Consider the following 26,317-nt stretch of genomic DNA (forward strand, 5'->3'; position numbering starts at 1 on the left):
ATTTTTTTATAACTACTATAATACATATACATAACACAACATAAGTTTAAGTCTTTTTTTTCCAAATGTGTTTATATATTTTTTGATATTTTTCTTAATATTGTGTTTGAGATAAGTATTTATGCTACGTATGCGGTTGAGAGTCTAATAGAATGCTGTATAACTCAGGGGAATATGTTTTATAAATGATATGATTATATGAAGTTGTTGCTTGCCTGTATCATAAAAACCTTTTTAAGTTTAGTGGAGGGCTAGTTTTAAGGACAAATTAACTTCAAACAAGTAAACGAGTGTTAAGTTTGGCAGGGCTAAATCTTATATTGATTTTGTGAAGTTTGTTGCATGGTTATCATTGTAGGTCATGGCAGAAGTCTTTGTGCAAAAATTTCAACCCATTTGTATTAAAGCTGTGTTCTTTAAAAGCTCAAAAAGTCAAATCCAGAAATAGGCTTGTATGGGTGCTCTAACAGGTTATTAACTTATTTGAACCATTTTTGAAATAACTATTGGATGTCATAGAAAATGTCTTTTGAAGGGTCAACAAGTAAAAAGGCGTTTAGTTCGGTCGGGCCGAACTTTGTATACCCACCACCTCGGGTACCTATGTAAACCACCTTTCATCAAAATCCAATGAAAAATGCATACCTTATGCCCCATAGCAGCTTAATCGAAATATGTTTCGATATGGATCAAATAATAATAAGTACAAGTCTTGTTGCATTGTGTATAACATACTATTGGTCTCTTTAGTAGCTACATCTAAAAATAAATCGATCTGAACCATATAGGACACGGATGTCGAAAAGCCTAACATAAGTCACTGTGTCAAATTTCAGTGAAATCGGATTATAAATGCGCCTTTTATGGACATAAAACCTTAAATCGACAGATCCGGCCTATATGGCAGCTATATCCAAATGCAGACCAATCTGAGGCAAATTGAAGAATGGTGTCGTAGGGCATAACACAACTCACTGTCCCAAATTTAGGCGACATCGGACAATAAATGCACCTTTATGGGACCAAAAAACCTTAAATCGAAAGATCGGTCTATATGGAAGCTATATGCAAATCTTATTCAATCTAGGCCAAATTGCAAAAATATGTCGAGGGGCTTTACCTAACTCACTGTTCCAAATTTCGGCGACATCAGACAATAAATGCACCTTTATAGTCCCAAAAAACCTTAAATCGAGAGATTTGGTCTATATGGCAGCTATATCCAAATCTGGACCGATCTGAGCCAAATTTAAGAAGGATGTCGAAGGGTTTAACACAACTCGCTGTCCCAAATTTTGGCGACATAGGACAATAAATGCGCCTTTTGTGGGCCCAAAACCTTAAATCGAGAGATCGGTCTATATGGCAGCTATATCCAAATATGGACCGATCTAATCCAAATTGAAGAAGGATGTTGTAGGGCCTAACAAAACTCACTGTTTCCATTTTCGGCGACATCGGACAATAAATGCACCTTTATGGGACCAAAAAACCTTAAATCGAGATATCGGTCTATATGGCAGCAATATCCAAATCTGAACCGATCGGGGTCCAATTGCAAAAATGTGTAGAGGGGCTTTACCTAACTCACTGTCCCAAATTTCAGCTAAATCGTATAATAAATGCGACTTTATGGGCCCAAAACCTTAAAAAGAGAGATCGGTCTATATGGCAGCTATATCTAAATGTAGACCAATCTGTGCCAAATTGAAGAAGGATGTCAAAGGGCCTAACACAACTCACTGTCCCAAATATTGGCAAAATCGAACAATAAATACGCCTTTTATGGGCCAAAAACCTTAAATCGAGAGATCGGCCTATATGGAAGCTATATCAAAATCTGAACCGATTGGGGTCCAATTGCAAAAATATGTAGAGGGGCTTTACCTAACTCACTGTTCCAAATTTCGGCGACATCAGATAATAAATGCACCTTTATGGTTCCAAAAAACCTTAAATCGAGAGATTGGTCTATATGGCAGCTATATCCAAATCTGGACCGATCTGGGCAAAATTGAAGAAGGATGTCAAAGGGCCTAACACAACTCACTGTCCCAAATATTGGCAAAATCGAACAATAAATACGCCTTTTATGGGCCAAAAACCTTAAATCGAGAGATCGGCCTATATGGAAGCTATATCCAAATGTGGACCGATTTGGGGCAAGTTGCAGAAAAATGTCGATTTGCCTAACACATCTCGCTGTCCCAAATTTCGGTGAAATCGGATTATAAGTGCGCCCTTTTATGGGCCCAAAACCTTAAATCGAGAGATCGGTCTATATGGCAGCTATATCCAAATGTAGACCAATCTGTGCCAAATTGAAGAAGGATGTCAAAGAGCCTAACACAACTCACTGTCCCAAATTTTGGTAAAATCGAACAATAAATGCGCCTTTTATGGGCCCAAAACCTTAAATCGAGAGATCGGCCTATATGGAAGCTATATCCAAATCTGGACCAATTTGGGCCAAGTTGCAGAAAAATGTCGATTGACCTAACACAACTCACTGTGCCAAATTTCGGTGAAATCGGATTATAAATATGGCTTTTATGGGCCCAAGACCCTAAATCGGCGGATCAGTCTATATGACAGCTATATTCAAATCTTGACCGATCTGGGCCAAATTGAAGAAGGACATCTAAAGGTTTAACGCAACTCACTGTCCCAAATTTCGGCGACATCGAATAATAAATGCGCCTTTTATGGGCCTAAAACCTTAATTCGAGAGATCGGTCTATATGGCAGCTATATCCAAATCTGAATCGATCTGGGCCAAATTGAAGAATGATTTCGAAGGACCTAACACAACTCGCTGCCCCAAAAATCGGGGACATGGGACCATAAATGCACCTTTTATTGGCCCAAGACATTTAATCGGCGGATCGGTCTATATGCAGCTGTATCCAAATCTGGACCGATCTGGGCCAACACAACTCTTTGTCCCAAATTTCAGCAAAATCGGATAATAAATGTGGCTTTTATGAGCCTAAGACCCTATATCGGCAGATCGGTCTATATGGGAGCTATATCAAAATATAGTTCGATATAACTCATCTTCGAACTTAACCTGCTTATGGACAAAAAAAGAATCTGTGTAAAGTTTCAGCTCAATATCCCAATTTTAAAGACTGTAGCGTGATTTCAACAGACAGATGGACGGACATGGCTAGATCGTTTTAGATTTTTACGCTGATCAAGAATATATATACTTTATAGGGTCGGAAATCGATATTTCAATGTGTTGCAAACGGAATGACAAAATGGGGCCAAGGCTTTACCCCCATCTTTCGGTGGTGGGTTCAAAAAGGGTAAATGGAAGATAGGTTTAGCTGGAAACTATACTTAAACATCAAACCGATTTGGCCCATTTACAATCCTTGCTGACCTACCAACCAATGCCAAGGATTCAAGAACTGAGATCACACATAGTCCGAACAGACTCACACAAAAAAAAATTTTAAGGAATTTTTTCATAACTTCATTCATAATCAATTTTGAACATAATATGCATGAATGGAACTTAAAATACATGAACAAGTTCTTCTAGTATTTTGACGAAAATATGTAAGAATTTCTAAAATCCAAAATCATTTTCTTATTTTTCCCTACTTTTAAATTTTTGTGCTCTTTTTTGCTCTCTTGTTGCACAAACTCTCAAATGTGTGTTCTCTCAGCAAGCAAAATCAGGTTTTGTACTTTGCCCGTAGAGGGAGACTACTTGAATTGCGGTGATATCGATATCTATAAGGCTGAGCTAAGAAAATATAAGGGCGAGCTTAGAAAGGCTCAGATCAAATCCTGGGTGAAATTCTGCAGCTCCGAGGAGAATACATCTGAGGCCTCTAGGCTAAGGAAGATTCTGTCCTCTAGGCCCATTATGGTGGGGTATATTCAGAAGTCAGAGACAATGTCTAGTGAGAAAACATTAGAACTACTCGACCACCGTAGCGCAGAGGTTAGCATGTCCGCCTATGACGCTGAACGTGTGGGTTTGAATCCAGGCGAGACCATCAGAAAAAATGTTCAGCGGTGGTTTTCCCCTCCTAATGCTGGCAACATTTGTGAGGTACTATGCCATGTAAAACTTCTCTCTAAAGAGGTGTCGCACAGCGGCACGCCGTTCGGTCTTGGTTATAAAAAGGAGGCCCCTTATCATTGAGCTTAAACTTGAATCGGACTGCACTCATTGATATGTGAACAGTTTGCCCCTGTTCCTTAGTGGAATGTTCATGGGCAAAATTTGCAATTTTTACTCGTTGATACACATTTCCCAGAATGGTTTGTCACTGGCATGCATTCGTCGAAAGTTATAAGGGAAATTGTGTCTGAGCTGAAAATCCTTTGGGCGATAAGAAGTTTCGACACCTTTAAGACGCCAGATCCTGATGATGTATCACCGGTTGAATTGCAAGCTGTGTCTGATAGACTGGTTCCTTGGCTTAGGGATATATACTCAGGGACACGAAGGTCATTTTCATTCCGAAAGCAGGAAAACCTCGCCACGCGAAGTCGAGAGATTTTCATCCTATTAGTCTATTATCCTTTATGCTGAAGACACTTGAGAAGTTAATAGAAACACATATTAGGGCGAAGATTCCTGGAGGTAGCCTGTCTGTTGTAACATAAATTTTGCACAAAATTCTGAAAAACTTTTCAAGTGGTTACAGAATTGGTGTGATTTACTTGTGTTTGATTAGATAATTATGATACAAGGAGATGGAGTGAATTAATTCAAGCATCATTAATGCAAACGTAACGTAAGGTATAGCACAAATTTTGCACAAAATTCTTTAAAAATATTTCACAAAGTAATATAATCTAATGCGGTATAAAGTTTTCACTTATTTGCCCAAATAAAGCTTGATTAGTGGAAACGTAACGTATGACCAAAATTTTAAAACAAAAATCTTTAAAAATATTTTAAACGGTAACAAAATCTGATGTTATCTTAAACTGTTGCTGATCAAAGAAATTTCAACTCTAAAAGGCTCCATTTTTAAATTTTCGTGTAGGGTCTTTTTTTCTCATAATACTGTCTGTCTCCCAACCATATTTTTTACGATGTGGCCATTAGTTTGGCCGCCTGTATGACATTGTGTTGATGATGATATACCCCCGCCATATCAGAGGCTGTGGCACCATGCATACCCGCCGAGGTAGCCGGCGAACCACTCAAAGCTCCAAATGAAGAACCAAAATAGCAATTATTGACATAATCATAGTTGGTGGCATTAGTCTCCGATTTTACACTATAACCTCCCAGACTGCCACCGCTGCTTGCCGAAGTGCCCACCTGATGTGATAGCGAAGATGGCGAATGATGATGGTGATGATGATGGGCTGCTGAGGCTGCATGATGAGCTGCTGCTGCAGCTGCATGATGATGGTGATGATGTAGATGGTGGGCATGATAATTCGAGGTGGGAGTCGAAGACGAACTTAGGCCATTGGACAGGGAATTACTGCCGCTTAGTAAATGTTCGTATTTTTGACTACCAAAGGCTGAACTGGACAATTGGCTATGATTTAAATTCGCTTGGGCCGCCAATGCTGAGGGCGAGTACAGGCTATTGTTGTGGCTGGAATTCAAATTGCCAGAGGCGACGGAGGAAGAGGAGGTGTTGGTTAGAGAGCCCACCGTTGAGGAGTTACCCGAAGCCGATGAGGAGGAGGTATGAGATACTCCACTGTTATTGGTAAGTCTACTTTGTTGCGCTGAAGAGGCTGGGAAATGCATATGATGGCTTAGGGTGCTGTGTAGGGCGGCACTAGAGGCTGCCGAACCTAGGCTGAGATTATGCAAGGCCGAACTGGAGCCAGCACTTTTAACAGCCAAGTCATTTTGTAATTTGGAGGTCAGGGAACCCGGCAGACTGTGACGTTCCATGCCCATGGAGGGTTTGAGATCTGTGGATAAAATTTTGTTTTATTTAGTTTTGTTTTTGATTTTCTATTTATTTTTGTTTCTTCTTACCATCTTCTTTAATCTCCTTGCCATTTTCATTGGAATTTCCCGTTTTCTTTGGTTTTCGCTTTCTAGTCTGAATGCCGTCTTTACGCATGGCCAAAGGCCGATTGACGCCATGCAATTTGAAGTACAGCCCACAAGCATTGCACACCGGCTCGCCTTCATTATTGCGTCTCCATAGGGTGGTTGTGCGTGTGCCACAATTTGTGCAGCATAAACCCAAGCGACGAGTGGCGGTCTGGAAAGAATGTAAGGAATAAGATTAGTTTTTGCAGTAGAAAGAAGCTAGAAAAGATTTTAAGCTTTTAAATGGATAAGGCATCTTAGGAAGGCATACAAACTTTGTCGTACTGCATGTAAACGTGTAAACTATTGTTCCCAGAGCCCAGGAGGCGCATTTAACATAAGCAATGTCTGTCCTTCTGTCTGTAACTTATGGGATGACACTCACATTCTTTTCGGTCGGATATATTCGATAAACTACGTCCAATCCTTAGGTGGCCATTTGTGGCTCTGTTCATTTTAATTCTTTCCATCTGAGTAGGTAAATTTTAATCCAATTGGCTCCCTAAGGATGGTCAAGAAGTTAAATCGAAATTGGATTATAGGGAACCAATTCTCGTTAGCTGAGGGGTTGGTATTTCTGCGACACATGTTTGAATTGCGTCCCGGCTTGGGCGCCTTTTACTTTTGGTCTATGAATGTATAGAGCATCCGTACATAGACAAATAACAAATGGCGCCCGAGCAGGGACCCAATTCAAACACCTGCGGAGGAAATACCAACCCAGCAGCTAACGAAGTTTGGGTCCTTATAATTCGAGTTCCGATTTAACTTCTTGGACTAAAATATTGTAAGTCGCTCTCTGTCATGAGCTATAAAATGCTTGACGAGTATGGTGAAATCGATCATAACCTTTAGACAGCAAATCTTATTTAAGTTGACAAAACTTTTGAAAGTTGAGATCTGCCTGAGTCTATTCTTCCATCTGCCCATTACGGGAAGACTTTTGCATTATTTTCGGTAGGGATATGGTCGCTAAGGTATTATACGGCACATCCTTCGGAGGCCAACCTAAACTTTCCCAACTGCTTAAGCAATTCTTTGCGTCTGATTAGGTAATTCTAGCTGGGCGACTCTATGTGAAGACTTGGAGCTGGTGCTGTTCTGTCACTATGGGCATGATTGAAACCTGATGTTTCCTCGTTAGCTAAGGTTTCGAAATTTGCATCTATGAGTTAAGTCCTTGCTCGGGTATTATTTGTATTTGATCTATACAATGATAGAGTATCATGGACTTACTATAAATGGCGCCCGAGCAGGGACACAACTCACAGCCGCATCGCGAAAATTTCAAGCTCGCAGCTAATGAGGTTTTGGCCTCTACAAACCTATCATTCGATTTGATTTCTTGACCACCCTTGACTTTAATTTTATAAGTTAAGCTCTGTCCAGAAGGGAGAAATGGCTTCCTAACCCAATGTAGATCCCATATAAACTAATAAGCACCTGAAGACAGTAATTTTTTTTTCTAAAATTTTTGGAAATTTTGCCCATGAACATACTGGCGGTCAACCTAATGGCCCTGTACCGCTAAGGAACAGGGGCAAACTACTCACATATCAATTAGTGCAGCCCGATTGAAGTTTAAGCTTAATGATAGGAGGCCTCCTTTTTTAAGCCGAGCCCGAACGGAGAGCTACAGTGCGACACCACTTCGGAGAGCAGTTTTTACATGGCAGTACCTCACAAATGTTGCCAGCATTAGGAGGGGAGACCATCGTTGAAAATTGTTTCTGATGGTCTCGCCAGGATTCGAACGCAGGCGTTCTGCGTTATAGGTGGGCATGCTAACCTAAGCGCCACCGTCCTCCAATTCTTTTACAGTTTGGCAAAATGTTGGAAATTTGAGATTTACCATCCGTCCATTATCAGCCGACTCTTTTTGGTCGAATATGAGGTGTCTCCGTAGGTTTTCTACGGGGTCTCTGTAGGTTTTCTACGGTGTCTCTGTAGGTTTTCTGCGACATACCCTTTGATGTTGCACCCTAATTTATGCCTCTGTTCAAGCAATTGTCTGAGTAGGAAAATCCAGCTGCTCGACACTCAGGCAAGTTCTGGAGCTGGTACTCTTGTGCCACTTTATTAATGATTTAAACCTAATATGTCCAAGTTTCCGACGGTTTCGGAATTTGCCTCGATGCGCATTTGAGTTGAGTCCCTGCTTGCACGATATATGTATTTAATCCATATACTCATACAGCATCATTGACCAAACATAAATGGCGCCCGAGCAGGGACCCGACTTAAATACACACTGCGGAAATTCTAAACCAGCAGCCTTGGGTCTTTACAAATCTATGTTCTGATTTGACTTCGTGTCCACTCTTAGGGTGACCAATTCAATAAAAATTTTTGTAGGTTGAAATCGGTCATGGCCGAATGGCATGGCGATTAAAGCGAAATCTAACTATAAACCTATATAGCTCCCATAAAAACCGATGAGCATTTGTAACACACAATTCTTATTAAATTTGGCTAAACTGTTTTTTATTCCAAATTGTCTAATTTCTGGATATTTTCAGTCTTAAGCTTTTGTTTTTTAAATTCCTTAACCATTTAAAATTTAAAAATTTTTTCTTTTCAAAAATTTCTTTAAAAAAATATTGGAATTAACACTCACTGCACTCACCAATCGCTTGCTTGGCTTGATCAACGGTCGATTCATACCGTTCATTTTGTGATACAATCCGCAAGCGTTACACAGATAATGACCCGTACCATCTCTTCGCCATAGAGGTGTGCTTATGGCGCCACAATTGACGCATTCCCTTCCTTCGCCAAATTGAAAATCAATGGCACTATCATAGGGAGAGGATCGTTGAAAACCGGTGGGATCATATGCGGCACGCCATGAACCCATCATAACGGCATTTTGGGTATAGAATTGTGGTGGCAGTTGAGCATGCGCTGTGCCAAAACTATCTGAGGTCCAAGCATTTTGGGCTGCTGCAGTGCCAAAATGAGCGGCGACATGTTGAAATTGTGAATTGGTCAGTGCACGATTTGAGGGCACATACACAGGAGCACTGACGGTGGCGGCAGCTGCAGCGGCCTGTTGATGATAAGAACTAACACCACTGCCGGCTGTTGTGCCGCTGAGATCAGGATAACCAGCACTGGAGTGATACATTTTGGCTGTATGCAGGGGAAAATCCTGTTGTTGATCCAATGAGGAACTCAGGGAATATTTCTGACTCAGTGCCTGATGGTATTGATGATTGCTGGCGGAAGAATTGGATGCTCTCAGATCTTGCTGCAGCAACAATTGATCTCGCGTTGTTAGTTGATCCGAATTTGACTGAAAAGAAAAAATGAAACAGAATATAATGAGGAATTAGTGAGTAAATTAAAAATCAAATAAAACGGTGACGGTAGTCATCGCTTAAAGTCTTAGAAGTTCAAGAAGTCGTATCGGTCGTATTATGGGAGCTACATATATGAAATTATGGATCGATTCGGATCTTACTTGACATAGTCATGGGTCTCTGCTCGGGCGCCACATAACAAAGCTCTCTTATTAAGGAGTCCAATTTGATTACAATTGTGCAGGTTGAACTTTGTAGCACGAAATTCCTAACTTCTTTCTTTTACGAGGTTACTTTTTTAGTATTTAGAGCGCACAACAATAGCATGTGCCGGATTAATATCCGCATCATCTTTTCAACCTAACCTAACTTTGTCATGACCTATAAAAGTCATGTCGAGTATTGTCTAGATTGGTCTTTATTTGTACTCTAAAAAAGACATAGACCCACTGATAAGTATACCGATCGACTCAGAATCACTTTCTGATTCGATTTAGCTATGTTTGTCTGCGTGTCTGTCTATATGTCTGTCCGTCTGTCCATGTTAATTTGTGTACAAACTCTCGAAATTTGGCGGAAGGATTTTCTTGTGACTTGTAATATTAGTGGTGAATTTCAAAGAAATCGGTTCCGATATAGATATAGCTGCCATATATGTATTTCGCCCGATTTTCACTTCTAGAGCCTCTGCAAGCGCATTTATTCACCGATTTTGCTAAAATTTTGCAAATAGCCCGGTGTAATTCCCATATAAAATAATCTTCTATGATGTATGCTACCGTTCGCTTCTGCGTAGGTAAGTTCAGCTGAGCGACTTTAGGCCAAGACTTGGTTTCTTCTTCTACCATTGAAAGTTTGCAAACCGATGTTCCCTTGATAGGGTCCCTGCTCGGGCGCCATTTGTAATTGGTCCATGTGCTGAAGCTCTATTAGTATATGAGTCAATTACAAATGGCGCCCGAGCAGGAACCCTATCAAGGGAACATCGGTTTGTAAACTTTCAATGGTATCGGTTCCGATATAGATATAGCTGCCATATATGTATTTCGCCCGATTTTCACTTCTAGAGCCACTGCAAGCGCATTTATTCACCGATTTTGCTAAAATTTTGCAAATAGCCCGGTGTAATTCCCATATAAAATAATCTTCTGTGATGTATGCTACCGTTCGCTTCTGCGTAGGTAAATCCAGCTGAGCGACTCTAGGCCAAGACATGCAGTTGGTTTCTTCTTCTAACATTGAAAGTTTGCAAACTGATGTTCCCTTGATAGGGTCCCTGCTCGGGCGCCATTTGTAATTGGTCCATGTGCTGAAGCTCTATTAGTATATGAGACAATTACTTATGGCGTCCCAGCAGGAACTCTATCAAGGGAACATCGGTTTGTAAACTTTCAATGGTATCGGTTCCGATATAGATATAGCTGCCATATATGTATTTCGCCCGATTTTCTCTTCTAGAGCCACTGCAAGTGCATTTATTCATCGATTTTGCTAAAATTTTCCAAATAGCTCGGTGTAATTCCCATATAAAATAATCTTCTATGATGTATGCTACCGTTCGCTTCTGCGTAGGTAAATTCAGCTGAGCGACTCTAGGCCAAGACATGCAGTTGGTTTCTTTTTCTACCATTGAAAGTTTGCAAACCGATGTTCCCTTGATAGGGTCCCTGCTCGGGCGCCATTTCTAATTAGTCCATGTGCTGAAGCTCTATTAGTATATGAGTCAGTTACTTATGGCGTCCCAGCAGGGACATGACTCAAATACTTACGGCAAAAATTTCGAACCCCCAGCCAACACGATGTAGGTCCCAATTAACCAATGTTTCGATTTCACTTTTTAACCGTTAGAGTGTCAATTGAACTAAAATTTTTTAAGTTAAACTAGGTTATGTTCATTTAAATGCATGTTGATTATGGTCTAAATTGGCCTATATATAAATGTAGGTAGTTAATATAACTCGTTTATATTCCTTGAGAAATTTAAGGTACAAATGTTATTATAGTCATAACCTTCGGCACTTAGTCCGGGGTATTTCCCATATAAACTTATATCTCTTGCTTTGCAACCCTTATTTTCTGGTATATTTAATTAATTGTTCGCGCCTGAGTAGGTAAACTCAGCTGAGTGAGTGTGGGTCAAGACTTAGAATTGGTTCTGTTCCTCTAATATTAACAGGCTTGGGTTTGGAATTTTGACAATGTGTATTTGAGTTGGGTCCCTGCTCGGGCGCCATTTGTAATTTGTCCATACTCTGAAGCTCTATCAGCATAAGAACCAATTGGAAATGGCGCCCGGGCAGGAACCCGACTCAAATACGCATCGCATAAATTCCAACCAAAAAGTAAAACGTAAAATTTCCAAATAGCTAGCCAAGAAGATTTGGTCCCCTATAAATCGATATCTCGTATTGACTTCTAGACCATTAGGGTGCCCATTGGACTAAAGTGTTGAAAGTCGAACTCTATAATGTACTTAAAATGCTTTACCTTTAATATCATGGGCATCATTGTGCAAAATTTAAGCCAAATTGGATATAAATATTACTCCCTAGGGGTTCAAAAATCAAATCGGAGAAACGGTTTACTTGGGAGCCATAAAGGATTATGGACCCATTCGGACCACACTTGGCACAATTGTTGAAACAGAACACTACTTGCAAAGTTTCAGACGAATTTGTTTAAAATTGAGCTCCCAGAAGTGAAATCGGGAGATAGGTTTATATAGACAGCCGTACTAAAATAAGGACTTAGTTTGGCCTATTTACAATCCTAACTGGCCTTTCTCTTAAAAGAAGTATTTGTGGTAAATTTCAAGCGAATGCTAGCGTTCGTCGGAAGGCCTACAGCGCGGACAGTCAGAGTTATGGTATTGTCATTAGTATGGTAGAATTATTGCAATACAAGTCCAAATCGGACGAACATGTATATGGGAGCTATATATCTTAATTTGAACCGATTTCTATGAAGTTAATCAATAATGACGAGACTTATAAGACAAACCAATTTATTTTGGGCGTAATTTAAAGTCGTTTTCAAGGCCAACAACGCTGTAACTCCTTAATTTTTTCGAAATTCGAAAATTTTTAGGCATTCCGCAGTTCGAAATTCGAAGACGATTCGTAAAGTGAACAGAATTACTTGGAATTTCACATTTTATTTTTTTTGCATTTTTTTGGGAAAGGCTAACCCCTTATGAAAATTTTCAATTTTTGATGCGAAAAAATTTTTCGAGTTGAGTATACAGTATTGAAGATAATCGCAAAAAACTCGCTTTAGTGCAACTCCTATGTTTTTCCTCCAAAAAACGAGCTCAAAATCGCATAATCAATATCCAAAAAATGCAAAAAAAAATCAACGTGAGTTAGAAATTGCTGCAACATCCTTAGTTTTGCGAACTTCAAAATTCTGAGCACACCGTTGGATTCGTGAAGAAAATCTCTTTCCGTAATGGTGCTGGATGAAGCAATACTCTCTTCTATTTCCTTGAAAACTTTACGAGTATTGCTTCAAAATCGCATAATTGATATCGAAAAATTCAAAAAAACCAACGTGAGTTTGCAACTGCTGTAACTTCCCCAGTTTTGCGAACCTGACAATTTTTCAGGCACCGTTGGATTCGTGACAAAAATCCCTTTCCGTAGAGGTGCTACATGAAGCGATACTGTTAAGGTTGCTATGGAAAACATAGCAAAAACCAATTTATTTTGGGCGTAAAAATTCAAAGTCGTTTTCAAGGCCAACAGCGCTGTAACTCCTTCATTTTTTCGAATTTCGAAAATTTTTAGGCATTCCGCAGTTCGAAATTCGAAGACGATTCGTAAAGTGAACAGAATTACTTGGAATTTCACATTTTATTTTTTTTGCATTTTTTTTAGGAAAGGCTAACCCCTTATGAAAATTTTAAATTTTTGATGCGAAAAAATTTTTCGAGTTGAGTATACAGTATTGAAGATAATCGCAAAAAACTCGCTTTAGTGCAACTCCTATGTTTTTCCTCCAAAAAACGAGCTCAAAATCGCATAATCAATATCCAAAAAATGCAAAAAAAAATCAACGTGAGTTAGAAATTGCTGCAACATCCTTAGTTTTGCGAACTTCAAAATTCTGAGCACACCGTTGGATTCGTGAAGAAAATCTCTTTCCGTAATGGTGCTGGATGAAGCAATACTCTCTTCTATTTCCTTGAAAACTTTACGAGTATTGCTTCAAAATCGCATAATTGATATCGAAAAATTCAAAAAAACCAACGTGAGTTTGCAACTGCTGTAACTTCCCCAGTTTTGCGAACCTGACAATTTTTCAGGCACCGTTGGATTCGTGACAAAAATCCCTTTCCGTAGAGGTGCTACATGAAGCGATACTGTTAAGGTTGCTATGGAAAACATAGCAAAAACCAATTTATTTCGGGCGTAAAAATTCAAAGTCGTTTTCAAGGCCAACAACGCTGTAACTCCTTAATTTTTTCGAATTTCGAAAATTTTTAGGCATTCCGCAGTTCGAAATTCGAAGACGATTCGAAAAGTGAACAGAATTACTTGGAATTTCACATTTTATTTTTTTTGCATTTTTTTAGGAAAGGCTAACCCCTAACCCCTTATGAAAATTTTCAATTTTTGATGCGAAAAAATTTTTCGAGTTGAGTATACAGTATTGAAGATAATCGCAAAAAACTCGCTTTAGTGCAACTCCTATGTTTTTCCTCCAAAAAACGAGCTCAAAATCGCATAATCAATATCCAAAAAATGCAAAAAAAAATCAACGTGAGTTAGAAATTGCTGCAACATCCTTAGTTTTGCGAACTTCAAAATTCTGAGCACACCGTTGGATTCGTGAAGAAAATCTCTTTCCGTAATGGTGCTGGATGAAGCAATACTCTCTTCTATTTCCTTGAAAACTTTACGAGTATTGCTTCAAAATCGCATAATTGATATCGAAAAATTCAAAAAAACCAACGTGAGTTTGCAACTGCTGTAACTTCCCCAGTTTTGCGAACCTGACAATTTTTCAGGCACCGTTGGATTCGTGACAAAAATCCCTTTCCGTAGAGGTGCTACATGAAGCGATACTGTTAAGGTTGCTATGGAAAACATAGCAAAAACCAATTTATTTCGGGCGTAAAAATTCAAAGTCGTTTTCAAGGCCAACAACGCTGTAACTCCTTAATTTTTTCGAATTTCGAAAATTTTTAGGCATTCCGCAGTTCGAAATTCGAAGACGATTCGAAAAGTGAACAGAATTACTTGGAATTTCACATTTTATTTTTTTTGCATTTTTTTAGGAAAGGCTAACCCCTTATGAAAATTTTCAATTTTTGATGCGAAAAAATTTTTCGAGTTGAGTATACAGTATTGAAGATAATCGCAAAAAACTCGCTTTAGTGCAACTCCTATGTTTTTCCTCCAAAAAACGAGCTCAAAATCGCATAATCAATATCCAAAAAATGCAAAAAAAAATCAACGTGAGTTAGAAATTGCTGCAACATCCTTAGTTTTGCGAACTTCAAAATTCTGAGCACACCGTTGGATTCGTGAAGAAAATCTCTTTCCGTAATGGTGCTGGATGAAGCAATACTCTCTTCTATTTCCTTGAAAACTTTACGAGTATTGCTTCAAAATCGCATAATTGATATCGAAAAATTCAAAAAAACCAACGTGAGTTTGCAACTGCTGTAACTTCCCCAGTTTTGCGAACCTGACAATTTTTCAGGCACCGTTGGATTCGTGACAAAAATCCCTTTCCGTAGAGGTGCTACATGAAGCGATACTGTTAAGGTTGCTATGGAAAACATAGCAAAAACCAATTTATTTCGGGCGTAAAAATTCAAAGTCGTTTTCAAGGCCAACAACGCTGTAACTCCTTAATTTTTTCGAATTTCGAAAATTTTTAGGCATTCCGCAGTTCGAAATTCGAAGACGATTCGAAAAGTGAACAGAATTACTTGGAATTTCACATTTTATTTTTTTTGCATTTTTTTAGGAAAGGCTAACCCCTTATGAAAATTTTCAATTTTTGATGCGAAAAAATTTTTCGAGTTGAGTATACAGTATTGAAGATAATCGCAAAAAAATCGCTTTAGTGCAACTCCTATGTTTTTCCTTCAAAAAACGAGCTCAAAATCGCATAATCAATATCCGAAAAATGCAAAAAAAATCAACGTGAGTTTGAAATTGCTGCAACATCCTTAGTTTTGCGAACTTCATAAGGCTTCGGTTTAACCAAGTTTATTGACGGCAGTCCTCTGGCCTTCACCGCCAAATCGTCCGCTCTCTCATTTCCTCTTACTCCGTTATGGCCGGACACACAAATGATGCGGATTTTGCCATCCTCAGAGAAGTCGTTAATCTCCTTCTTACACTGGAAGACTGTTCGCGACCTCACCGTCCTGGTTATTATTGCCCTTATGGCAATTTTACTGTCCGTAAGGATGTTCACAGTCGACATCCTCGCGTTAGCACCACACCACCTCACGCATTCCGTGATCCGTGGTCAGGCAGGCTGAAACAGATCTAAGTCCCTGATTTGTCAATGTAGACCCCCAGGCCCACTCTGTCCTCTAGCTTTGATCCATCCGTGTAACATGATGTTCCAGATGTCAATACTAGGGTTCCGTCAATCCAAGGCAGTGCCGCTGGCAGCAGTGCCTCGTTCATCCAGGTTTCCTTCCTTTCGCGATGGTATGAGCTGCTCCCATCGTCAATCCATTCTCCCATCGCCTTAAGTCTCACAGCCGCAGTGGCTGTCTCACACTTAATCTGTATGTCAATGGGTCAGATATCTAGAATAGTCTCCAGTGCCCTAGCGGGGGTGGTCCTCATAGCTCCGCCTATGTCAAGATAACATGTTCGCTGAACCTGATGCATGATTCTTATGTTGCACTTTTTCTCCCTAGCAGTCCACCAAAATCGGAGAATCGGTTAACAATTTAACTTTATTGCAATATTTCTCAAAATCGTACGAACATATATATGGGAGCTATATCTAAATCTGAACCGATTTCGACCAAACTTTAAAGATATTGTGGAAGCCGGCAAATATCTTTAAATAAATGCGCTTGCAGTGGCTCTAGGAGTGAAAATCGGGCGATATATATATATATATGAGAGCAATATCTAAATCTGAACCGATTTCCCTGAAATTCACCAAAAATGACGAGAGTCATAAGAAAATCCTTACTGCCAAATTCCGAGAGAATCGGTAAACAAATGAACATTTCATTGCGATATTATTGCAAATCGGACAAACGGCTTCGTCTCTAGGCCGAAAACTTGTCTGTACCAAATTTGAAGACGATCGGATGAAAACTGCAACCTGTAGACGAACAGACAGGCAGACGGACAGACAGACGGACAGACAGTCGGACAGACGGACAGACAGTCGGACAGACGGACAGACAGACGGACAGACAGTCGGACAGACAGACAGACCTAGCTTAGTCGAAGCAGAAAGTGATTCTGAGTCGATCGGTATACTTTATCAATGGGTCTATCGCTCTTCCTTCTGGCTGTTACAAACAAATGTACTAACTTATAATACCCTGTACCATAGTAGTGGTGTAAGGTATAAAGAAAAATTAACTGTTTGAGGGCTAATTAAGGGAATTCGATAGATTACATAGAGTCCCCTCACTGATTAGTATTTTTCCCTTATTTTCTTAAAAACTTATATGTTTCTATAACAAAAACCCATTTAGTATGCTTAAAGCAACTCCCTTCTTTTGAAGTTGAACGAAAAAAAAAGTAGAATGAGTTTTTGCTTTCATAAATTATGTTTGTTGTTCTAAATTAAGCCCAACCCCTTTTTGTTGCTAGCCGCATTTAGATGTGGACTACGCATGCCTCATAGTATCTTGCCACTTAATAAACTGCTTTAACAAGAGGCCTGCCAATTTGGCCTCCATCTCTGTTTTTTTCTTCTTCTGGTAATAGGAGTTTTGCATGGAACAAACATTGAAAGCCTTCCATAAATTCTTGCACATAAAAACCAAAATTTAATGGCGTTTTGCACGTTACATTTTGTTTTCGGCTCCAGGGTCTCCCCCCTAAACTTTCTGTGTGTTAAAACCTGCCAGAGCGCATTTTCTGCAGTCACATAATAGTTCTCTTTTTAGTTTTGCTGTAAATAGGTTTGTTTAATGTGAATGTGTGTGTATTTAGATTTATGGTACATTTATTTCTTATTTTGAGCCGAGTGTATGAAAGACCTCTGGTTTGAACAAAATGCTAGAAGAGCAAGCCTTGCAATGCAATGTAAAAACCTTATTCTCCCATTCAATCTCTCTCGCGCTCTCTCTCTCTCTCTTTCAATCCCCTTAGTGGCAAGTTGTTATGCTTTGCCAATACTAAGGCAAATTCTATTACAACTTTTCTCACCTCACCACAGCACACGTGTGGTGTTTGCATGTGGTAGATTATTTTGTATTTGATATTTACACATTCCGCTCTCACTTATTATGGCCATAATACCTAATCAATATTCACATAAAAAATTTATTTATAAATATCCATAACTTTCAAGTGCCGGTAAAAATTCATGTCTTGTTATTAATGATCAGTGGTTGCAAAACTAGTTTATACGTATGATCGGTCTTTGAGAAAAAATACAACTGAATATAAAAAGAAAAATACATAGAAAAATTTGAAAAATGTATGATTCAATGGTACCCAGTTTATGGAATGGTATGAGCTGTATAACTGCTGCTTAAGTCTACTGAAACTCGAACAAAACAAAAACGAAAAAAACCAATACGAAAAAAAAAAACAAGTAAAAGCGTGCTAAGTTCGGCCGGGTCGAATCTTGGGAACCCATCACCCATGAATTCAGCTAAAATATGGGAGATATATCTGGTTATTGACCGATTTGGACCGTACTTGGCACAGTTATTGGGAGTCATAACAGAACACCATGTACAAAATTTCAGCCAAATCGAATAAAAATTGCAGCTTCCAGGGGCTCAAGAAGTAAAATCGAAAGATCGGTTTATATAGGAGCTATATCAGGTTATACACAGATTTAAACCGTATTTGGAACAGTTGTTGGAAGTCAAAATAGAACACTATGTGCAAAATTTCAGCCAAATCGGACAATAATTGCGGCTACCAGGGGCTCAGGAAGTCAAATCGGGAGATTGTTTTACATGGGAGCTATATCAGGTTATAGACCGATTTGAACCGTATTTGGACCCGTTATTGGGAGTCATAATTGAATACTATGTGCAAAATTTCAGCTAAATCGGATAAAAATTGAGGCTTCCAGGGGCTCAAGAAGTCAAATCGGGAGATCGGTTTATATGGGAGCGATATCAGGTTCTTGACCAATTTGAACCGTATTTGGACCCGTTAATGGGAGTCGTAACTGAATATTATGTACAAAATTTCAGCTAAATCGAATAAAAATTGAGGCTTCCATGGGCTCAAGAAGTCAAATCGGGAGATCGGTTTATATGGGAGCTATATCAGGTTCTTGACCGATTTGGACAGTACTTGGCACAGTTGTTAGAGGTCATAGCAGAACACTATGTGCAAAATTTCAGTCAAATCAGACAAAAAAATTGTGGCTCCTATGGGCTCAAAAAATCAAAACGTAAGATTGGAAGCTATATCCAAATCTGAACCGATATGGGCTAAATTGAAAAAGGATGTCGAAGGGCTTAACACAATTCACTGTTCCAAATTTTATCAAAATCGGACAATAAATGCGCTTTTTAAGGGACCAAGACCTTAAATCAAGAGATCGGTCTATAAGGCAGCTATATACAAATCTCGACCGATCTGTGCCAAATTGAGGAAGGATGTCGAGGGGCCTAACACAACTCACTGTCCAAAATTTTGGCAAAATCGGATAATAAATGTGGCTTTTATGGGCCTAAGACCTTTAATCGGCGGATTGGTCTATATGGCAGTTATATCCAAATCTGGACCGATCTGGGTCAAATTGAAGAAGGATATTGAAGGGCCTAATACAACTCACTGTCCCAAATTTTGGCAAAATCGGTTAATAAATGTGGCTTTTATGGGCCTAAGACCTTTAATCGGCGGATTGGTCTATATGGCAGTTATATTCAAATCTGGACCGATCTGGGTCAAATTGAAGAAGGATATTGAAGGGCCTAATACAACTCACAGTCCCAAATTTTGGCAAAATCGGTTAATAAATGTGGCTTTTATGGGCCTAAGACCTTTAATCGGCAGATCGGTCTATATGGCAGCTATATCCAAATCTGGAATGATCTGGGCTAAATTGAGGAAGGATGTCGAGGGGCCTAACACAACTCACTGTCCCAAATTTAGGCTAAATCGGACAATAAATGTAGCTTTTATGGGCACAAAACCTTAAAGCAAGAGATCGGTCTATATGACAGCTATATCTAAATCTTGACTGATCTGAGCCATGTTGCAGAATAATGTCGAGGGGTCTAACTTAATTCACTGTCCCAAATTTCAGCGACATCGGCCAACAAATGTGGCTTTTATGGGCCTAAGACCTTTAATCGGCGGATCGGTCTATATGGGAGCTATATTCAAATCTGGACCGATCTGGGCCAAATTGAAGAAGGATGTCGAATGCCCTAAGGCATTTGACTGTCCCAAATTTCGGCTAAATCGGATAATAAATGTGGCTTTTATGGGCACAAAACCTTAAATCGAGAGATCGGTCTATATGGCAGCTATATCTAAATCTTGACTAATCTGAGCCATATTGCAGAATAATGTCGAGGGGTCTAACTTAATTCACTGTCCCAAATTTCAGCGATATCGGACAACAAATGTGGCTTTTATGGGACCAAGACCTTAAATCGTGAGATCGATCTATATGGCAGCTATATCCAAATCTAGACCGATCTGGGCCAAATTGAAGAAGGATGTCGAATGTCCTAAGGCATTTGACTGTCCCAAATTTCGGCTAAATCGGATAATAAATGTGGCACAAAACCTTAAATCGAGAGATCGGTCTATATGGCAGCTATATCTAAATCTTGACTAATCTGAGCCATATTGCAGAATAATGTCGAGGGGTCTAACTTAATTCACTGTCCCAAATTTCAGCGATATCGGACAACAAATGAGCCTTTTAAGCCCTAAATTGTCCCAATCTGTCTTAACCCTTTGAGGACGAATGGGACATATATGTGGCATTTTTTTTTTTTGAAAAATGAGCTGTTTGTCCTTTTGGGGGTCTTTTGCGGCTTTGTGGCGGCTGCCCAGCCAATTGGGGCGAAATATTTTCATCAGATTCGTAATCTACTCCGAAATACCTATAATCTAATGCCCATATAGTCCCAATCGGTCAACATGTCCATTTAAGGGGGTTTTGGGCGTGGCTTTCCCCTTGACTGCTAGTTCGATAATAAAACCATTCTTCCTCGTTTCAACTACGGGATCATAATCTGCAACGCATGCTCTAGTAGATATGTACATCGGCAACGGAAATCATGGAATTTTATCCTGGCCGCCCTCTTATAGCCGCGTTGGTGAATTAACTGCTTATTTATTTTCACCAAACTTACAACTGTAGATCGCTATCCGCCTATCGCTGACCACAATACTATGGTGAGATGGGCCCCAGCAAAATTGTAACCATATTTAACTGAAATTTTTATTTTCACAACAACTTCGAGCTTAAGAGGATATCCGCACCTGTGGGTGATATCCGCACATTGGGTTATCTTAGAAACTGTTCCCCTCAAAAACAGCCACAATATGCAAAAGTTCATGCGAATTTTTTTCCATCTGTCACTTGGAATGGAAATTGTCCCATGAATTGTGTGTGAAAATTTTAAAATAATGCAGATAATGTATAAAAATAAAATAAAAAAATCTATAAATCTATACTTTTTATCACTATCTAATCTTATCGCATGTGACAAATAATACAAATAAATTACAACAAGTCTAACACGACTTTCAATACAAGGGAAACCGAGTTCCGAACACATGGCCAATGCAAAATAAAATTTGAATTTTAAATTAAAAAAAAAAAACCAATAAACAAAAGCGAAAACCAAATTAAAAAGCAAAAGGGGAGAGCGGGGGAAAACAATCGCCTATAAATAGAAAACTCTCAAGCATCGATAGCTCAATAAGCCAGCTTCTTAAAATAAGGCCTTACAGCGGATTGTGGGTTGCCATCAAAATGAGTCATCTCTAGTTATACTTTATTTCCTCCCAACATTGTTGTATGCCCTGTGTGTTTTAAGCACATTGAGGGCTTGATCTGTGGTCAAGATCACAAAGTGATCACACAAATTACTTAACTTCCTTTTATTTTCTTTGTTTGCATCTCCTTGTGGCTTTCATCTTCATTTGACATAAAGTTGCAATCCAGATGTGCCGCGCCACCTTTCCTTTCCCTTCCTACACAGTGGAGAACTCTTGGCGGCTTGTTTTGGCCACATCTTCCTGCTGCCATAAATAAAGTCTCTGCGAAAATTGAACAACAGACAAATTGATCCACTCGAAAATGCATTAAATAAAACGCAACGCGCTTTGCCAGCAGCAGGCAAAATACAAAATCCAAAAAGAAAAAGAAAAGACAAATGCCAAGCCACAAAGCCAATGCGGCAAAATACAAACGTTTCACTTTGAACCAGTCCGCTGGTGTCCAGGCAATGTTTCGTTTGTCTTTCTTTGTCTGCACTACCAACGAGTTTATTTAAGGGTTTGTATGGGGAAATGTGCAAAGATCTTGTAACGTGTTGGCCTAATAGACTTCAAAGCAGAGAGGTGGTATGGATATTTTATATATTTTTAATAAGAGATCCCACTTTTAATCGCCATACACCTTTCATTCGTGTCCTATATTGAACCGCTTGATTTTCATATACTATTTGGTAGGGGCTTTTGGGGGCGAGGCGCTCCTTTCACACTTGTAGCCCATTTCTTATGTAAGAATCATACAGTACTCCCTAGCAGCTTTCATTTGATACCCATATTGCCTCAATTGATAAACATGTCCGTTTGGGAGGGGCGTTCCCCCTAGTTGCTTTACTTCGATTTGTCTGCGTGACCGTTTGGGGTTTTTTTGAGAAACATGCAGATAAATTTTTGTATCAGAATCGTATTCTACTTCCAAGCTGCTTTCATTCGCTACCTCTTTTGTCCCAATAGGTCCATATATCCATTTCGGGAGTTTTGGGATGGAGAGTTCCCTCATGCTGCTTGACCCCGACTTGTCAACATGTTCGTTTAGGGCTTTTGAGACACTTCCAGTACTTTTTTACATCAGACTCATACTTTACTCCCAATTAGCTTTTATTTGATACCAAAATTACCCCAGAGCGTTTTCCCTGGTTGCTTCACCACGATTTCTACATGCCCTTTTAAAGCTTTTTTGGGGATTGTGCGGTCCCCAGACTCTTGGAGCAAAATGTTTATATCAGAATCGTACTCTAATTCCAATCTTCTTTGATTTGATTTTTACATTGTCCCAATCGATCAACATGTCTGTTTGGGGGTTTCGGGATAGGGCGTTCCCTTTGGCTGTTTCACCCCCCGTTTGGGGGTTTTTGAGATACTTGTAGCACTTTTTTTAGATCAGTCTCTTACTTTACTCCCAAGCAGCTTTTATTTGATACCCATATTGACCCAGAGCATAACCCCTGGTTGCTTCACCTCAATTTGTCTACTTCCACTTTAAAGTTTTTTTTTTTGGGAAGGTGCAATGACCAGAGTTTAGGAGCTAAAATTTTCTTTTGGAATCTTTCTATACTTCCAAGTAGCTTTCATTTGATATCTATATTGTCCCACCGGTCAACATGTCCGTTTAGGTGGGGCGTTCCCCCTAGTTTCTTTACCTTGATTTGCCTCTCGTTCTCTACTCCTAAGTAGCTTCAATTTGATACCTATATTGTCCCAATAGGTCAATATGTCCGTTTGGGTGGGGCGTTCCCCCTAGTTTCTTTACCTTGATTTGCCTACATGCCAGTTTAGGGCTTTTTTGAGAAACTTGAAGTGAAATTTGAATATCAAAATCGTTCTCCACTTCCAAGTAACTTTCATTTGATACCTATATTGTGCCAATCGGTCAACATGTCCGTTTACGTGGGGCGTTCCCCCTAGTTTCTTTACCTCGATTTGGCAACATGCATGTTTAGGGTTTTTTTTGAGAAACTTGGAGCGGAATTTGTATATTAAAATCGTTCTCTACTCCCAAATAGCTTTCATTGGATACCTATGATCCCAATTAATCAATATGCCCCTTTGAGAGGGGCGTTTCCCTTGGTTGCTTTATCTCGATTTCCCTACATGTCAGTTTAGGTTTTTTTAAAAACTTGGAGCCATATTGGTATATCAGAAGCATGCTATACTCCTACGTAGCTTTAATTTGTAACCTATATTGTTCCAATCGGTCAACATGTCCGTTTGGGTGGGGCGTTCCCCTTAGTTTCTTTACCTTGATTTGCTTACATGCCAGTTTAGGGCTTTTTGAGAAACTTGAAGTGAAATTTGAATATCAAAATCGTTCTCTACTTCCAAGTAACTTTCATTTGATACCTATATTGTCCCAATCGGTCAACATGTCCGTTTGGGTGGGGCGTTCCCCCTAGTATCTTTACCTTAATTTGCCTATATGCCAGTTTAGGGCTTTTTGAGAAACTTGAAGTGAAATTTGAATATCAAAATCGTTCTCTACTTCCAAGTAGCTTTCATTTGATACCTATATTGTCCCAATCGGTCAACATGTCTGTTTGGGAGGGGCGTTCATCCTAGTTGCTTTACCTTGATTAACCTACATGCCAGTTTAGGGCTTTTTGAGAAACTTGGAGTGGAATTTGTATATCAAAATCGTTCTCTACATCGAAGAATCTCTCATTTGATACCTATATTGCCCCAATCGGTCAACATGTCCGTTTGGGAGAAGCGTTCCACCTAGATTTTTTACCTTGATTTACCTACATACACGCTTTGGGTTTTTTTGAGACACATAGCGCAAAATATTTATTTCAGAATTGTACTCTTCTCTCAAGTAGCTTTCATTTGATACCTATACATTTACTTCGATTTGCCTACATACCCGTTTAGGAGTTTTTTGAGACACTTGTAGAATTTTTTTTAGATCAAATCGTTTTTTACTCCCATGTAGCTATCATTTTATGCCTATATTGTCCCAGACAATCAACATGTCCGTTTGAAAGGGGCGTTCCCCGTTGATGCTTTACCTTGATTTGCCTACATGCCCGTTTATGTTTGTTTGAGATACATAGAAGAAAAGTTTTTACATCGGAATCTTACTCTACTCCCAAGTAACATTCATTCGATACCTTTATTGACCCAATCGGTCAACTTGTGCGTTTTGGGATTTTGGGAGAGGCCTTCCGACTGAAATTGCCTAAATTACCCTTTAGGGTTGTTTGGGTGCGGTTGCATTTCTATATCAAAACCATGCTCTATTCCAAGGTAGCTTCCATTTGACACCCATAATATCCCAGTCAGTGAACATGTTTGTTCGGGGGCTTTGGGTGGGGCGTTCCCCTTGGTCGCTTGACTCCAAATTTTTCGTGTTTATGGGTTTACATAAGATAATAAATTTCTCTTAAATCGGTGACCCCAAATCCAATATTTAGTCCCAACTGAGATAGAGGATCTGATCTCTGATCCTTCGCCCTAAAATAAGTGAGGACGTCACTACCTTGAAAAACTGGGCTATATCGCCTTGTTCACCCTATAACCCGTATTATCAGTTCACGCTTTTTTGCGAAACCATGGTAAAACGCATCTATTTTACCAAGAAGCTTGTACGGCGATAGGTTCATTGATTCAATACCAGTTAGTAGCAATCCTAGGATAGCTGGTTTATCATCCGCTTCTTTCCCAGCCATCGCTAAAGGTGTCGAAATTACATATCCTGAAGTCATAGCCTTTAATTATCCACATATACCGTGTTAGTAAGATTGGGCAGACGCATCGAGGTTGCCCCCGAACCCTTAAAATCGGAAGGGCCCCCTGTCTGAGAGACGTTAAACCCTTTCAAAAGTGAATATGACGCCCTTAATAAAGACTTGTGCTCTGGTTGCCTCATCCAACTTTGACCCATCCGTCGGATGACGTTAGTTCAGAACTCTCTCACCTGGAGGGATAGGGATGCCTAATAGCTTTTCTATGACTTTGCATCTGCTATTTCTCTTGGCATCTCCTATTTCCGACCTTATATGACCCGACGCCAGAACCTGCATAATGATAGTCCGCATATACCTTGATAGACCAATCAGGCAGCTGCTCCCTGCTCACCTTGACGATTACGAAAACCTCCGTCTGATAGACGCTACATATATCCGTACTGAAGAGTACATGACTTCCTAATCCCTAGGAATTCAATGAAGACTTCTGCTTCGGGTTCCCTATCCAACTTTAAGCCATTCGTATGTACAGAAGGTCCGGGAAAGGTGTGATGCCTATAAGTTAGAACTCTGTTTCTATTGAAACGAAGTTTATCCTACAAATAAAGAAGGACCTCCTGCAAGAACTTTGTGAACACCATTGTCCCGTTCCTCCATGTAACTTTGTCCCGAACATATATACAGATGGTCCGGAGGAAGGCTGGATGCCTTCAGCCCCGACGTCCTATCAGCCAGCAAAGACTCTCCTACACCGCTCATACCCTATTACCGCTCTGCATCCTTTGTCATCAACAGAATGGAAAATTGTCAAAATTATGAGGAATGCCAGATTCCAAACCCCCTTAGTCTAAGCTAAGGTCTTTGTTATCGCACACCTTAAGTAAAGATGCAAGGATATTTAGCGCCTCGGAGACGATTCGCGCCTAGGTGCCATTCATTCCATATTCGGACCTCTGTATAAATAGAATATTCAAGGAAAGGCGGGATTTCTCCAGACCAGATCTTTCTCTTCGTGAAAACTACGTTCAATTGTGTCTAATGGCGTTCAGTTCTGCTTCTGTCCGTGGGCGATTATTGTCGGCTTTATATCAGGAATGGCATTTGGCGCATCAAAGAAGACACCAGTCCTGGCACACTCATCAACAT

At 39.7% G+C, this 26,317-nt stretch overlaps 1 protein-coding gene across 3 annotated transcripts in view; it reads right to left on the bottom strand.

Moving 5' to 3' along the window:
* Nucleotides 1-3,585: 3,585 nt before the first annotated feature.
* LOC106081088 (GATA-binding factor A) overlaps nt 3,586-26,317 on the bottom strand; it is a 107,117-nt gene continuing 84,385 nt past the window's right edge. For 2 of the 3 annotated variants that reach the window (XM_059363077.1, XM_013242809.2), the window contains exons 2-4: nt 8,655-9,332; nt 5,978-6,209; nt 3,586-5,910 (exon numbers count right to left, since the gene is read on the bottom strand). In XM_059363077.1, the coding sequence (XP_059219060.1) occupies nt 5,060-5,910; nt 5,978-6,209; nt 8,655-9,332 (1,761 nt within the window). In that variant the 3' untranslated portion in view covers nt 3,586-5,059. The remainder of the gene's footprint in view (nt 5,911-5,977; nt 6,210-8,654; nt 9,333-26,317) is intronic. The other variant, XM_013242810.2, reaches the window with a different exon arrangement.

The sequence above is a fragment of the Stomoxys calcitrans genome, chromosome 2 (genome assembly GCF_963082655.1).
Source record: "Stomoxys calcitrans chromosome 2, idStoCalc2.1, whole genome shotgun sequence".
NCBI lineage: Eukaryota > Metazoa > Arthropoda > Insecta > Diptera > Muscidae > Stomoxys > Stomoxys calcitrans.